Raw genomic sequence first — 15,996 nt, forward strand, 5'->3', positions numbered from 1 at the left:
TAGATTCTATCCCTGCATCTTACTCCCAATGTCTACCCTCAAGGCCCTCAACACTAATATTTATTTATTTTATTTATGTATTTTTAAAATTTTTACGTTAGAGTTCAGTGCACTCCTCTTCCACATTGCACTGTAATGAGGCACATTATATAATGACATCATCACCCATACAGCTGGCTCAATGCACATCATTTAAACCTTGTTCCTCTGCCAGTCACATTTTGCTTAGATTAAGTGCTTTTATTCAACAGTGTCACGTCATCAATAGGTGAGTATGAAGTTATAATGTTCGCCACTAGATGTCAGGAGAGGAAATGCAATGGCCAATTTACCTTTTTTTATTTCACTCCCAATTTTCATTTCTTGGAGGAGGAGACGCATTGTTGGCAAACCAACCTATTAATATATCTCTGCCTGAAGTGTAGAATAATTTTACTGAATGACAGTAACATCACATAAAGATGTGTTTGAATGTTCAGTCACTATTACAGAAATGGCCAGCCCAGGTCTTAGAGAGCCACAGGGCCTGCTGGTTTTTGTTGTTACCCAGCACTTAATTGAACAATTAAGACAGTCGATCACACAGTTGGTTCCTCACCTCACCTGGTTTCTGGGGTCTAAAGAAGTTGTTGTATTTAAAATGAAAACAAATATCAGCAGATCCTGCGGCCTCCCACGACCAGGGTTGGCTACTCCTGTGCTATGAGCTCAGTATTACAGATGCAATGAGCCCAGGCCCAACAGCAATTCTGATGGGTCATAAGCATAATTGCTGTCTGCATGTAGGCTTATTAATATTTTAAGTTCACATTTACTAAATTTATTGAAAACAATATCATCAGATGAGGGAGATTCAAACTTTCACTCATATGAATGCTATAATTCCATGCCTAAACATGATTGAAGGAAATTGTCAGTTGCTGCAGTTGATGTAGCACCCATGGTCACCCAAGTTTGTCTAAACATTACAGAGAAAAAATATCCATGCACCCACACTGCCATACAAAACATAACATGGATATACAAATACTTATAATTATGCCAATTATAGACCCATGCATCCATATAATCATAAAATAAACTACAACTGTAGATCCATCCAGTTGTGTTTCCATAAGAATGTCAGTAGTGCCAGAATCATGCGTATTGTAATGAGCTGGTGAAAGACATGTCTGTTTCCTTGACTTCCATAAAACTAATATACTGCTTTTTATTCTATTTTCTTTATATAAACCAATATTTTAAATACATATTTACGACCAGTCTGCCTTTGTCTGTTATTCAAAGGCCGAGTGAAATGAATTTGATAAACACTGTTGCCATCTACTGTATGTTGTTTCTTTGTTTAAAAATAAAAAAAATAAAAAAAACAGGTTCACTGCACCTGGAAATTTAAAGCTTTTTTGTGATTTCTCGCTGGGAATAACCTTCTTGCCACAATATGTTTACTTTATGCCACACATTTAAGCTTAACTCCTTTTATCTTGCCACATTTCTTGTGACTTTAGTGCCTATTTTACTTGCACCACAAACTTAAGTCATTAGGCAAAAAAATTAAGGTAGATACTATTTCTCTCAATTTAATCACCAGTCCAATTCCCTTCCACCCCTCCAGCTCCCACTTTGCGCAATGATTTAATAGACCAATGATTTTTTAAATTTTAATAAAAGCCAAAGGAGGCTATTTCAAGAAAAGTTGTGTTTAAGATTATTTTAAAGTAAAACGTTTTGTGTTATTGTAGGTAGAATTTGAGAACAAAATGTACTTTGGTTCATTCTTCAAAAAATGTACATAAATTAAAAGAATTCTAATCTATCAAAAGTTTTTGTTAAAAAAAATCACAGGGCAGTCTTTTTTGCCTGTACTGCAAATGGAAAATTATTTGGAAATGTACTGCTAATATATTTGTATGACTGCCCAAACAAGACAGTAGAACATGTGATCTCAAATACACTCCCCAGTTTCTTGGGGAAACTCCCACACTCCCATGAGGCGTTTTTCCAAATTCATTTCAGTCAGCCTTTGAATAAAAGAGAAAGGCTGCGAGACTGAGCTACTGTTACCTACAGCAAGGCGTTGCAATGGTCCAGATGTGCTTGAACGAGCAGCCATGTCACCTCTTTGTGGAGAAAGGGGAAGATTTCTGCTGATGTTGTGAGAACCTGTGGGGCTGGGGGTGCTTTGTTGCGATCCGATCTGGGCACAACCCTTCGCCGGATAGAACAGGAGGTCTATCTTTCCAAAGCTGAGCTTCAGGCGGTGGGTGGATATCCAGGCATGCAGATACGTGCCTGAACCTGAGTGTTAGAGGAAGAAAATGTATTTTATTAGGTACACCTATCTAATACCAGGTACCCCCTTTTATTGCCTCCAGAGCAGCCTGAATTCTTTGCAACGTAGATTCAACAAGGTGCTGGAAACATTCCTTAGGGATTTTGGACCATTCCGACTCGATGGCATCACGCAGTTCCTGCGTGCAGATTTTCAGTCACACATTCACGCTGCAAAGTTCCCGTTCTACCTCATGCCAAAAGTACTCCATTAGATTGAGGTCTAGGGACTGTGCAGGCCATTGGAGTAAACTGTAGTCACTGTCATGTTTGTGGAACCAGCTTAAGGTGGTGCGTGCTTTGTGACATGGCGCATTATCCTGCTGAAAATATCAGTTCGAAAAAGGATAGATTTTGCCATAAAGGGATGCACGTGGTTGGAAACAAAGATTAGGCATGCTGTGGCATTCGAATTATGCTCAGCTGGCATTAAGGAGACTAATGTATGCCAAGAAATCATTCCCCACACTATTACATCACCACTACCATCCTACACTTTTGACACAAGCAGGATGGATAAATTGATTCATGTGGCTTACGCCAAATTCTGTCTCTACTATTTGCATGTCACGGCAACAGTCTAGATGTGTCCGAATAGGCACAGTTCTTCCAATCTTCAGTCATTAAGTTTGGGTGATCAAGTGCCCACTGTAACCTCATCTTCCTGTTCTTAGTGGTCAGGCATGGAAGCTGGCATGGTGTTCTGCTCATATATTCCATTTTCTGCAAGGCTGGATGTGTGGTGTGTTCTGAGATTGTTGTAAAAAAACTTATTTTAACATTTGTGGCCTTTCTGTTTGCTTGAAAAAGTCTTCCCATTGTCCTCGGACTGCTCTCATTAGGGAGGTGTTTTCAGCCACAGAACTGCCACTCATTGGATTTTTATCATACCATTCTCGGTAAACTCTAGAGACTGTGGTGCCTAAAAAAGCAGCTGAGATGTTGGAACCATCCTGTCTGGCACCAACAAGCATACCATGGTCAAAACCAGTTAGACAATGCATCTTGCACATTCTGATGTTTATTTGAATAAAAAACTAAGCCTCTTCACCATGTCTGCATGCTTTACATATTGAGTTGCTGCCATATGATTCCTGGCTTAGAAAGAAGGTTATTTGCTTTAATGAGCAGGTGTACCCAATAAAGCTGCTGGTGAGTGTATATAAATGCACACTAAAATAGTTGTGTATGTGAGAAGTATTCACAAACCACCCATGATAAACATTCTAGTTTATGTTCTGTTTAGTTTGTGCATTCACAGATAGTCATCTACAGAGCAACATTCCTGAACTGACACCATAAACGCACCACCCCATTCGGGCTTCAACTTCGCACATAAAAGGACCTGGATAATCCACAGTGTCCTTCATGGGACCCAGACTGTTTGTGAGGAGACAAAGACCTGGGTGGGGTGCCTTGAGTGGGTGTGATGCAGAATGAACAGGGGCTGGAAAAACAGCTGGCATGCCGCAGGTCGTGTGCAATAGCATGCATCCAGTAAGCTGCAGGACCACCTTCTGGTCTGCCTACGAGAAGGCTGCAGTCTGAGTCATTGTAAACACACAGAATCAGTTATATGCCCCAGTATACGCCCGGGTTGGGACACATTCTTAAGATCTCCTAGTGAGCACAAATGTACCGCTGTCAGTGTCTCTGTATGTACAGAGCTATGCAAAGGACATGCAATTTGACACCGCAGTCAAATTGCATGTTCAGTTCCAGTTCAGTTTGTTCAGTTTCTCACTGAAAGGAACCCAACCTCTATTGGGAACAAACTTGAACACATTTATGTCGATTTTAATTACTTTTTATTTAATGGGTTGAAAATAAAACATGGTGGCATGTGCAAATGTTTTCCATCCGTGTTTAGTAACACCTCCTTTGGCAAAAATCACAGCATCCTTTTTGAGGTATGATTTGGAGCTCTGTGTGGTGGCAATTTCTTTTCTGACACTGGGACATTAGCTTGTGGGATTTGTTGATATTTACGAGATATTTTGTGTGACACTGGCTGCCATGCAACCCCAAAGCATAATTAATTCACCTTAAGCTTAACAGTTGGAAAGGTGTTATTTTCTTCAAATGATTCCCCTTTTATCCAAATGCAGCTTTGGTGGTTGTGGCCAAATAGTAAAAATTTTGTTTCATCAGTCCACCCCAGTGCTTTGTTTCAACATGTCTTTGGTTTATCCAAGTGTTCTGTTGAATACTTAAGTGGTTGAATTTTGTGATGAGATTGCTGGAAAATTTCCTTCTGACAACTCTTCCATGCACATCATTTTTGTGTAGCACAGCACAGTGGATGAGTCCCCAGCTAATCTGATGTCTGCTAAACCTTTCTGAAGGACCTTAGCAGTGATACGTGGGTTAAGCTTTGCATACCTGACAAGCACAATAACAGTTTTATCAGAGATTTTTAACCTCCATTTCTTAACGTTGTTTCCGACAGTGAAAATTCCAGGCTGGAAGGTATGCACAGATATCTTTTCGCCTTCCCCTGCTTTGTAAGTCAATTATCTTTATTTTGAAGTCCTCAGCCAGCTGCTTAGCCCATGGTTGTTGAGAGTAGGCACGTGTCCCAGAGAGGTTAGAAGCGTGAGTGCATTAAGCTCTGTTTTCACCTGGCTTAATTTAAAATGAGACATTCGGAAAGGTTTTAATGGACCAAATGGACAAATGCCTAAACATTTGCACATGCCACATTTAGGGTTTAACTTTTTCAAACTGCTGAATTCAGAAAATAAAAAGTATTTGTGAATTATTAGCAGAAATATGTCATGTTTAAGTTTGTTCCCTGCAGAGGTTGTGTTAACTTCTTTTCACCTACAGCCAGCAATTTAACCAGGGGTGCCAAAACATTTACATGCCACTACATTGCAAGTGTAGGCAACAATGGGAAAATTTTGTGGGTGTATGTGTGTGTGTGTGTGTGTGTGTGTGTGGGTATGTATGTAGGTATGTTTGTTTGTTTGTTTGTTTGGCTTTGTAACCAGACTGACATATTTAAACAACTTTTTTCGAATCTCTTCTGGAATTTTTTTTTATCATGGCAGAGTGTGCTTGTAGAAACATTGTGGTGACTACTTCACTCTGACAGTAAGGTTGAATATCACTGAGGTATAGATTTAACAGGGCTTGTTAAAATCAAGCTTGGCTGTGTTGCATCAGCTGAATTTAATTATCAATTCAGCAACTAGGCACTCATAGGCACGAGTGATTTTGGTGTTTGATAACTTTTTTCATTAAATAAATGAAATAATATGTGTTTTGTGTTTCTGTTATATTTGTCTAATATTAAATTTTTTCTAAAGATCTGAAACTGTTCAGTGTGACAAATATGCAATAATAATATAAATCATAAAGGGGGCACAGCAATGTATATGCTGTATATATATATATATACTTATACACTATATATATGTTTTCTGTGTGGCAACTACTTTTTTTTGGTAAAATGCATACTCTAAGATAATGTGGAATAAACTCAAATTGAATACTTTTTTTTTTGCAAATGTGTGTATGGGGCATGTTTCTTAAACATCAATGTTCTTGTCCAGGAAGCAGTACACACCCCCATTTTATTCCCTCTAAAAACACAGAATTAAAGAAAGGGTGAAAAGAGTCTGGAAAAATGGTGAGTATATAATCATTCAGTCCTCTGGAATGGAATCATTCAAACACACTATAAATAAGTGCTTCTAACAGCGGTGACTCAAACTGCTCGTTTTAGCTCTGCCTTGACATTCTTAAAGGGAAAGCGGCTACTCTAGAATCTACTACACCCACAACAAACTATTTAAAGCTAAGTACGTGAGAACACACACACAATAATGTTAATCTTCATTGCAGATGCTTATTTCTATGCTGTATGAAGTTACAGAAGCTTCTTGATTCCTGTCCAGCAGGTATGGGCGGGGTACTAATTTAGTCAAACCCAGAGTGTCACTCACTGCATTTATGCTTTAAAAGGGGCTTTCCGCAAATTCTTCAGTGGTCATTCGGGAACTAGAATCCAAATTGATTCATCACACTGCTGAGTGCTGTACTCCCACCAGGTGAGTGTGAAAGATATTTGTTTCTGAGGGTATGGGGATATAGTGAATGGAAGGTTATGGTGCTTTCTTTTTATTTTTATTTATTTATTTTTTGCTTTTTTAAGTGCATATCGATTAATGATCTGTGTTATTATGTGATTTCATTTAATATACAGAAGAAGGTTTACTGTTAAATGAATAATCAATGAGAACATTTAAGCCATATTTGGCCTGACATACTGGCGAGTTGATTTATATCAGACCATTTTGCTGCATAAATACTTCTTCCTGCGTTGTACAAAGCTTTGATTTAAAAAAAATTATCTTCCACAGCAATTAAAATACCAAAATGTCTTACAGTGAAATCCCTGATTCAGTCATCCTAATATCTGCTACCAGTAACCAAACTGTAAAAATGTGTACAGCTGTGTGTTGAAAGTGCATGAAATGATGCAAAAATCTATGTAAATAAATGAAAGCTATGATCTGGATATTGCTCATGGACAGATTTTGCTCTGAGGTTACTGTAAACTTTACCCTGGGTAGTGTGTTTCTCTTGTTTAAACAGAAATAATCTTAGTGGAGACCGTAGAGTTCTTTTCAAGAGTTTTACACGCATGTGCATACAAAACATAAAGTGCCTGTTTTGCATCTGCCATTACACCCCCCCTTTTTTCCACCAGGAGCCCCAATCTATCCCTGCATGCACCACACCACATTTAAGACCACATCAATCAATCACAGAGTAACAGCACTGAACAGAGATTCACAATGAACAATAATTTCTAACCCTCAGAGCAGATCCAAATATGTGTTGCTGCATGCACCACTGTAACTATGCAAATTCTTTGTGATTGCATGCTTTTGCCCCTGCGCAAGCCCCTCTTTGACTGATGCAAACATGCTTTATCACATGCAAGCATGTGTGTGCTTGTCTGTGCGCCTCTGCATTTTCATTGCCCTTTGTCTGTAGATACTTGTACCATGTATTGCATACCCCCCCCCTCCCCCCTCCCCCGCCTTGCAGACATGTCCAAGCTGGAGACTGCGGTGTCATCCCTGGTGGAGCTCTTTAAGGAGTACTCGGGGAAGGAGGGAAAAAAGGGGCAGCTGAGTTCCGCCGAGTTAAAGGAGATGTTGGAGAAGGAGCTGAGCACCCCCGAGCTGAAGGTGAGCGACGGACCTCCAAAAAAACACCACTGCGCCCTTAACCGGGCTGGAATGACACATTGCGTGCAGAGGAAGGGGTCAGTGAAGACACACTAGAGGGAGCTTTTGAGTCTGTGCCAAAGCCACGGCTCGGCAGAGGAACAATGGTTAAAGGAGCAGGAAAGTCTGAGCGCCTGAGGGAAAGAACAGTGGGCGTGTCTGCCTTTTCCTTTTTTTTCTTCTTTTTTTTTTAGAATTTTATGTTTCAACGAGTTCATGTTGTAGAAATGTCAAATGCTGCAATTTACGGCAAGGAGGCTCTACCGTCTTTTCTTTCCCCTCATTCGCTGTTGCTCTCTCTCCCCCCTAAAGGAAAAGTTTAACCCAGAAGAGGTAGACACGCTGCTGAAAGACCTGGACAAGGGTAAAGATAATCTGATAAACTTCCGGGAGTTCTGCAGGTTCGTGACTCTGCTGGCGAGGGCCTACTACAAAATGGAGAAGGAAGCCAAAAAGTGAAGAGCGCAAGAGGAAAGAGTGGGCGAGTGGCTAGTCTGGTGCGTTAAAGGAAGCCATGCTAAACAAGGTGGACATATTTTTCCAGATGTGTTGTCACAGAGTGAATTAGCATGAAGGGTTAAAAAAAAGAAAAAAACCCAAATAAAATATGATTAACCCATCTTTACTCATAGACCATTTTCAGTTTTTTTCAGTTTGTGTCTCCCAGTGTCTGCATGTCTCAGTTTCTATGCATTTTCTCAGGGCTTTGCTCGATGGCACACTTCAGTTAGGATTATTATTACTGCAAACATGAGCAGATGGGTGGCACGGTGGTGCAGTGGGTAGCACTGTTGCCTCACAGCAAGAAGGTCGTTAGTCCGAATCTCGGCTTGGGGCCTTTTTGTGTGGAGTTCGCATGTTCCTCCCGTGTCCGCACAGGTTTCCTCCAGGTACTCCGGTTTCCTCCCACAGTCTAACGACATGCAGGTAGGCCGATTGGAGACCCTAAATTGCCCATAGGTATGAGTGTGTGAGTGAATAGTGTGTGTTCCCTGCGATAGATTGGTGGCCTGTCCAGGGTGTATTCCTGCCTCTTGCCCAATGCACGCTGGGATAGGCTCCAGCACCCTTCCGCGACCCTGCTCAGGATAAGCGGGTATAGATAATGGATGGATGGAAACATGAGCAGGCTGCACACACAGAAGTACAGCACACTTAGCTAGGTATTTAAATTTCTGCAAATAACATTTATAGGTATTTGAATTGGATTTTATTTTTTATATATTTTTCTCTCAGCTGATATTCCTTCTGCCAAATTTCAGTCTCTATCTTGCATGCTGGCATGTTACCCTGGATCAACAGCGCCCTCTTGTGGGATTAAGTTGCATGTGCCTTAATGAGCTTTCAAGAGTTTCATTTGGATTTGATGCTGTTTATAGATTTATTAATAACTGATTAGCATTCATAAGCATACATTTTCCTCAAAAGATGTTTCTTAATATCAATGGATTAAGTGCGCCCACTCAATAATTTTGAAATTTGAACAGGACCCAACAGAGGTGTCAGTCAGACACTGGTTTAAAGTAATCTCCAAAACTCTCAGCATTATGGGCTTCAATGTAGGGGATTTAATTACAATAGAACTCACCTGTGCCTCAAGCTTCAAAACTTTACATTTTCTGATGCTAATACATCCTTTGTTTTATTAATGAATTTGAATATATACCTGTCTGTCTGGCAACTTTAAAAAAATATTTTTTAAAACTTTTTATGTACACTGGTTGCATTTACTGTAGCTGTGACAGTGTATTTTCAGTTGCTTCAATGTGTGAGGCAAAGACTGTCAATTTTACAGCAGTTGAGAGAGACATTTTTATTCTGCATATATTTAAAGAGTTGAGCAGAAAAAAAGTTGTTTTTACTGTTACTTAAGAGTACAGGACAAGACTAGGCTGCAGAGTTGAGGTATGAATGGAACTGAGAAATGGTGGGTTTTTAGAGATGATCTCATTCAGTACATTTGGAAGCAATTGAAATGCATCAATCCACCCACATAAAACCACGGAACAGCCAACGTATACATACCAACAAACTGGAAACGGGTTATTATGATGTTTACCATCTGTGAAGCTGGGAGGCATCGGGGTTGGGCTTGGGGGGGGGGGGGGGGGGGGGGAGGCAGCATCTGTGTCCTATAAGAAGCCTGTAGGATTTTATTCTGTTGTGTGCTTTCATTGGATGGTATGCTGACAGGAGGCTGATTGGTAATAATCCCAGGTGTTGCTCCTTGTTTGTTTGTCAGCCCTGTCACAGCACAGCCTTGTATTTCGGAGAGAGAGAGAGATCCTCATATGTGTGTTCTTATGCACTCTCTCCTCAACTGTGCCACTCTGAGGTTGGCACTCAGTCTGCTCCTCCCAGATTCTGCGAAAAGTGAAAAATGCCATTTTCTATTTGTTTTGTATCATTTTCTTTTCGCTCGCAAATGTAACTGGACTAATCTCTTTTTATTTGCACCTGAGGAGTGAGAAATGAATGATGATCTGTGAACAATCCCCGCATTTCATTTACGCAACAGTCATCCTTCATTTTTATTGACAACCTTATACTGTACCACATCAGTATTTCTGTTTGCATTTTTTAACCATCACTGCCTCCCTCATAGCGGCTGATGCGTTCGGTCCATTGTATTGAATATTGCAGAGCACGTCACTTGAGGTGTTTCTTTTTCATTTTTGGTTTGGAGTTATCAGGCCACTTTAATGAGCTCCTCATAATCTATTCTGCCTGCCATAAGAATATTTAAATATTATAACCAGCTTATAAATGATTTCATGAAATATGTGGCATACGACATTATATCACTCTTGACATAATGTTTATTGTGGTTTATGACCTCATGTCAGGGTAAGCTAGTCATAAACTGAATGCATGATTGATAAGAATAAGCTAATTAATTACGCTATATGATGGTGCTATGAATACTTATGGCCCAGTAAATTGTTACTGAATAGTATATACACGCACAATAAAAAGCTTAATACATTAGTCTATAAAAACATTTAGTTTATGTACATATTTCTTTGTTCTTTCTTATCAACCTGTGCTTCTTCCCCTCTTCAAATTTGTATTACATTTTTGAAATTCATATTTCATGAAGAGCTCCACGGTAGTTTGTGTTTGAAAGAAAGGATTGATTCTAACTTTAACAGGTTAGACAAGACTGTGAGTTTTTGGGAGAAAAAATGTGTGGGATTCCACATAGACAATGCAGTTCACGCCAAAAAGATTTTGCTGAAACCAGGTGTTGACAGCTACAGTTCATTCAGCAGGTGACTTGAGGACGGTTGCTACCCTCATGCCATCAGACTCTTGAATTCACAACCGCCACAGTCACATGATCAACATTGTAAGCATGTTACAGTGTATTGCTGCATTAGTTCATGCACCAGAAAGACAACAAAAGGTCTAGAGTTGATTCTACGTGTGTGCTTTCCTTTCAGAGTCTGTTGTTGTTGTCTCTCAGTATTCTGACCAAAGAAGTTTAAATGCCAGAAAACAGGCCATCGTGAGTTATAAACACAGGGCCGGCCCTAAGCAAATCTGTCCGACGGGGGGGGGTGGGGGGGCGGGTGCTGCTGGATTTTGTCGAGGGGTGGGGGAGGAGGGGGGGTTGTATCGCTTGGTACAATCCAAAATCCTTCTTCCATTACATTGTTATGAAATGTTTGCTTGCCATTCCGTTTAAAATGTATAACGCTAGTCCCGGGATAGGGGATGAATAGCGTCATTGCGAAAATAACGTTATTTACCTTAGATCTTGTGGCCCACCCTCGTGGTCCTGTGGCCCCCCCTAGCGGTTGTGGCCCTAAACAACCGCATAGACCGTTTATACCACGGGCCAGCCCTGTATAAAAATCTGAACAAACCAGTCAGAGACGTAGCTAAAACTTTGAGTGTGTCAAAATCAAATGTTTTTATGTTTTTGAAAACCGCCCTTTTCAACTGTCAAACATGTCAAGAACACCCTCTGGGATGTAGGCATAGATGTATCAAAGGCTAAAATAAAGAGAAGACTGCACCAGCATAACCTCACAGCCTTCTCTACAAGAAGCAAACCACTGGTAAACCTCAATAACAGAATGGCCAGGTCAGTTTGACAAACATTTACATTATAAAAACAAGAGAAATGTGTGGAGAAAGAAATGAATTGTTCATGAACCAAACCTTCCCCAATCTTCTTTTGAAACATGGTGGAGGTAGTGCAATGGCTTGGCCATGTATGCCTTCCATGGGAACGGGCTCCCTCGTCTTTACTGATGTGATTGATGACAGCAGGATGATGAATTCTGAAGTGTACAGACACATCTTATCTGCTCAGATCCAACTAACCCCCTCAAAACACATCGAACAGCACTTCACCTTGCCGCAGGACAATGATCCCAAACACGCTGCTAAAGCAACCAAGGAGTTCTTTTGGGGGGGGGGGGGGGGGGAGAAAAAGTTGAATGTTCTTGATCAGCCAAGTGAACCACCCGACCCAAATCTAACTGAACATACATTTCACTTGCTGGAGACAAGACTGAAGGCAGAAATTCCCGGAAGCAAACAGAAACTAAAGATGGCTGCGGTTCAGGCCTAGCAGAGAATCACCATGAAAGATGCCAGGGTCTGGTGGTGTCTGTGGGTCACAGACGTCAGGTAGTCTTCAAAAGCAATGGATTTACAACCCAGTACTAAATATAACAGATTGATTTATGATTATGTTCATTTTTTTTCCCAATTACTGTTGCACCTTTAAAATGAGGGACTATGCATAAAATGGCTGTAATACATAGATCACTGGATATACAGTAGATGTTTCATTTTAACTTCATATTCATTGTTTCATTTCAAATCCAATGTGCTGGAATACAGAGCCAAGACTGCACTGTAGGATTCTCCTACTGACTTGGCTTCATCCTCTGTCCTCCACACCCATACTAGAGTCCAGTATGCAAAGTAGAAGAACAATAAAATATCCAAATGAACTGAAACTGTTATCGTTTCACATACAGCACTATAATGACAGAAATGATAGCTAATTTCAATAAGCCTTTTTCAGTGTACAGTATTTTGTTTAGCTGATAAAATGTGGTTTACGTTGGTAAAATGGAAATGCAGTAGAAATGGTGTGTCAGAAACCTCCAGCCTGCCTGTGTGCGATTCTGCAGCCAGTTGAAAAGATACGGAGAGAAAACTGCTGTGAGCCATAATATCCCACCTTTAAAATTTCTCTGTAATAGTCTGCACCATCTCCAGCCTGTACTTTTCTCTGTGCTTAATCACTGTTATATATTTCATCTGGTAGAACCAAACTACAGCCCCACAATTTTCATTGGACTTTGCTGCATAGGAGATCCCCTTGAGGATAAAAAAAACAATGTTTATTCATGTAGTAAAATCGGTGGGTCAGTAGTGGGCATTTTCCCACATGGGTTTGAGATGCAATACAACACTGAGTTTGTGACCTACTATGGTCTCTGTGCTGTAGATCCCAAAGCACTTATCGCAAAGAGTAGGAATGTTGAACCCGTGTATCGGCCAAACTTGTCTTCCTCCCTCAAGATAGCTATTTGACGGTCCACAGCCAAACTGGTCTATTAAAGTCATACCCCCTCCTCCACAGCTTAAATCAGGTTAGCGTTCTGGCATTGTTGAGCGCAAGCTGGCCATGTGCTTTTCATTGTTCGGGGTGAATCACCATCCCATTCCAGGGAAGTCATTTAGACCCACGGGCGAAAAACACACCCTCTCCTTTCTTTTCCTCACGTCTCAGATACTGAAAAGCACCAAGCACCTCAGTATTTGGTGCACTGTACTATTTTACCGAATTATAGTACGTGTGTGAGCTTACTGTAATAGACCTACGATTGTGCCCGGTGCTCTCCAGTATTGTACATCAAGAGTTGTTGCCCCTTATCCTCTCTCTCTCTCTCTCTCTCTCTCTCTCTCTCTCTCTCTCTCTCTCTCTCTCTCTCTCTCTCTCTCTCTCTCTCTTTCTCTCTCTCTCTCTCTCTCTCTCTCTCTCTCTCTCTCTCTCTCTCTCTCTGTCGGTTTGTGGTTTCTTTCAGACCGGTTGTTTTTCCCGCTGGATTTCACAATTCTTTCATTCCAATCCCGCCCTGCTTTGTTTCATGCCAACTGCCTTCCTTCCTCTTTTTTTGAGAGAAATGCAGGATTTGCAAATGCAATTATACGCAAAAGGAAAAAAAGCAAGATCATAGGCACTGCAGGAGGAGAGGCTGTCTCATAAACTTCCATTCTTTTCTGTCTTACGGAGGGAACGGGAACGTGAACCGTAGATTTGCGATGTGGAGGGCCAGAGAAAACAGGACACGCTGACAAGCCGAGGGAGACATTTTAGTGGCGAGGAAAAGAGAGAGCAAGAGAGAGAGAGAGAGAGAGAGAAAGGGGGAAGAAAATGGTGGAGGGTGTGTCCACTGAGGATTTCCTGTAATGTGTAGTTATGCCAGTGAGGAAGCGTCTCTGGAGTTTGGGGGCTGGCAGAGTCGATAAAAAGTATAATATGCAAACCAGGGGGCGCTGACCTGCATAGTGAGATAGAGAGGGAGGATGAAGGCAGAATGACGCTCAGAGGGGAGGACCACCGAGAGCCAGGGGGCAGTCCATAGAGAGAAAGGGGGCGTCGCTGTGATTTTCCACTTCGAGGGAAAAATAAATAGAAACAGGGTTTCTATGGACACACAATGACTCACTGTGCAGCCCGTTTATCAGCCAAAACCACACACCCAGACCACAGCACAGCTTTCCTCTTGCATTCTCTCTCTCTTTCTATTACTCTCTCTCTCAAGCACACACACACACACACACACACGGCTGCCCACAACTTCTAGATACACAGATACAGTATTTCCTGAACAATCCAGGATGGATGCGGATAAATAGAAAGAATGTAGATAGAAGCCACAGCTATTCCGTCATTTAGCCCTCCAAGTTGCTCCAGCATAACAGTTGCTGACAAAAATCAATTTCTTTCAGAGGTTTATACCGAACCGATTCAGTACTTAATCATGCTTTATATGCATAGCAGGTTTAAGTACAGAATATGGGTCCAGTAAATATTTTTTTTTAATCAACTGTAAATATCAAAGTAAAGCAGACATAAACTGCATACAGTACATGACCAAATGAACCAATCTTGCTGCAATCTTGTGTTTGGCTTGCTTTTTCCTGTACTTCATAGTCTAAAATCTTTTGGGATAAGATAATTTAGTTTTACATGGTTATACTATTATGACACTTAGCAGCAACAAAGTTAAAACATGTTAACAGAACTGAGCTGCAACATTGTTTACTCAACATGCAGCAGTTTCCCAGCATTGACCCAAAACCTGTTTTGATATGCTAAAGCACGGAACACAAATATTATGTGACCCCCCCTCCCCCTACAAACCACTTCCTTGTTACTGCATGAAAGGAGCACACATCAGCAAACACACCTAATCCACATACTACAGGGAGCAGCAAAGAACCATGAACACAGACACATGCCCACACACGCAACTCCTCACCTGCATGCACATGCACATACACACACACACACACACACACATACACACACACACACACACACACACACACACACACACATGCACACACACACACACACGTGCACGCTTCTGTCACGTCACGCATGAGAACCAAAGTAAGAGCCGAGGGTAAAACAGACATGGAAGGAAAATGGAGAAATCCAAAATCCTCCCCTGTCTGGCATTTGCCTGAGGCAGGTTCCCATCTAACTCGGTATCTCAATCACGATTAAGGCCTTCCCGAATTAACTCTAGCCAGCATCTGCAAGGATTACGGCGGAGGAAACATTCAGGTGTCACTATACCTGCCTTCTAGATTACAGACCGAAGCAGTTTAATTTAGATGGGTGTTTACATAGGAAAACAAATGTTTGCCCCAACTGTGAGAGCACCTCATGTACAGCGTGGCATATAGTAACACCAAGAGGCACTCAGCATTTATATACAGTCCCTGAACAGTCCTGTAAGACTTTATGCTGTATAATGATCTAAGATAATTAAAGCAACCATACTGTTAGCTAAAGTAACACCAGCTAGATATCTTTTAAAAAATAACTGTGTATGCACTATATAGATCTGTAGCACAGCCACTCCTCAACTGCCAGTGTGGGAAAGGTGCAGTGGGGCATGCTCAGAATTCCACAAGATAATGAACCAGGAAGATTAGTTTTGGAAAGCTTTGACAGGCATTCATTAGTTAATAAATGATAATGCTTTTTGAAATGAGAGAAATTAGCTCCGTTTGTGTACTATGCTACATGTTGACTGAGTCTGGCAAGGACCTGCACATCAAGAGCTGTAGAAGCAGAAAGATTACATAGGAAACCGACCACAACTATGAATGTAATCCGTCCTGACAAATGCTGCCCAATGTTCTTGACATGTTTTGC

General features: G+C 41.1%; 1 protein-coding gene across 1 annotated transcript; it reads left to right on the forward strand.

Annotated features, from left to right (window-relative positions):
- Positions 1-6,132: 6,132 nt before the first annotated feature.
- Positions 6,133-8,199, forward strand: s100w (S100 calcium binding protein W). Its single transcript, XM_035383903.1, has 3 exons — positions 6,133-6,386; positions 7,393-7,535; positions 7,887-8,199. Exons 2-3 carry the CDS (start codon positions 7,395-7,397, stop codon positions 8,031-8,033), a joined length of 288 nt encoding a protein of 95 aa, XP_035239794.1. The 5' UTR covers positions 6,133-6,386; positions 7,393-7,394; the 3' UTR covers positions 8,034-8,199.
- Positions 8,200-15,996: the final 7,797 nt, after the last annotated feature.

Source organism: Anguilla anguilla, chromosome 1, assembly GCF_013347855.1.
Source record: "Anguilla anguilla isolate fAngAng1 chromosome 1, fAngAng1.pri, whole genome shotgun sequence".
In the NCBI taxonomy this organism is placed as follows: Eukaryota; Metazoa; Chordata; class Actinopteri; order Anguilliformes; family Anguillidae; genus Anguilla; species Anguilla anguilla.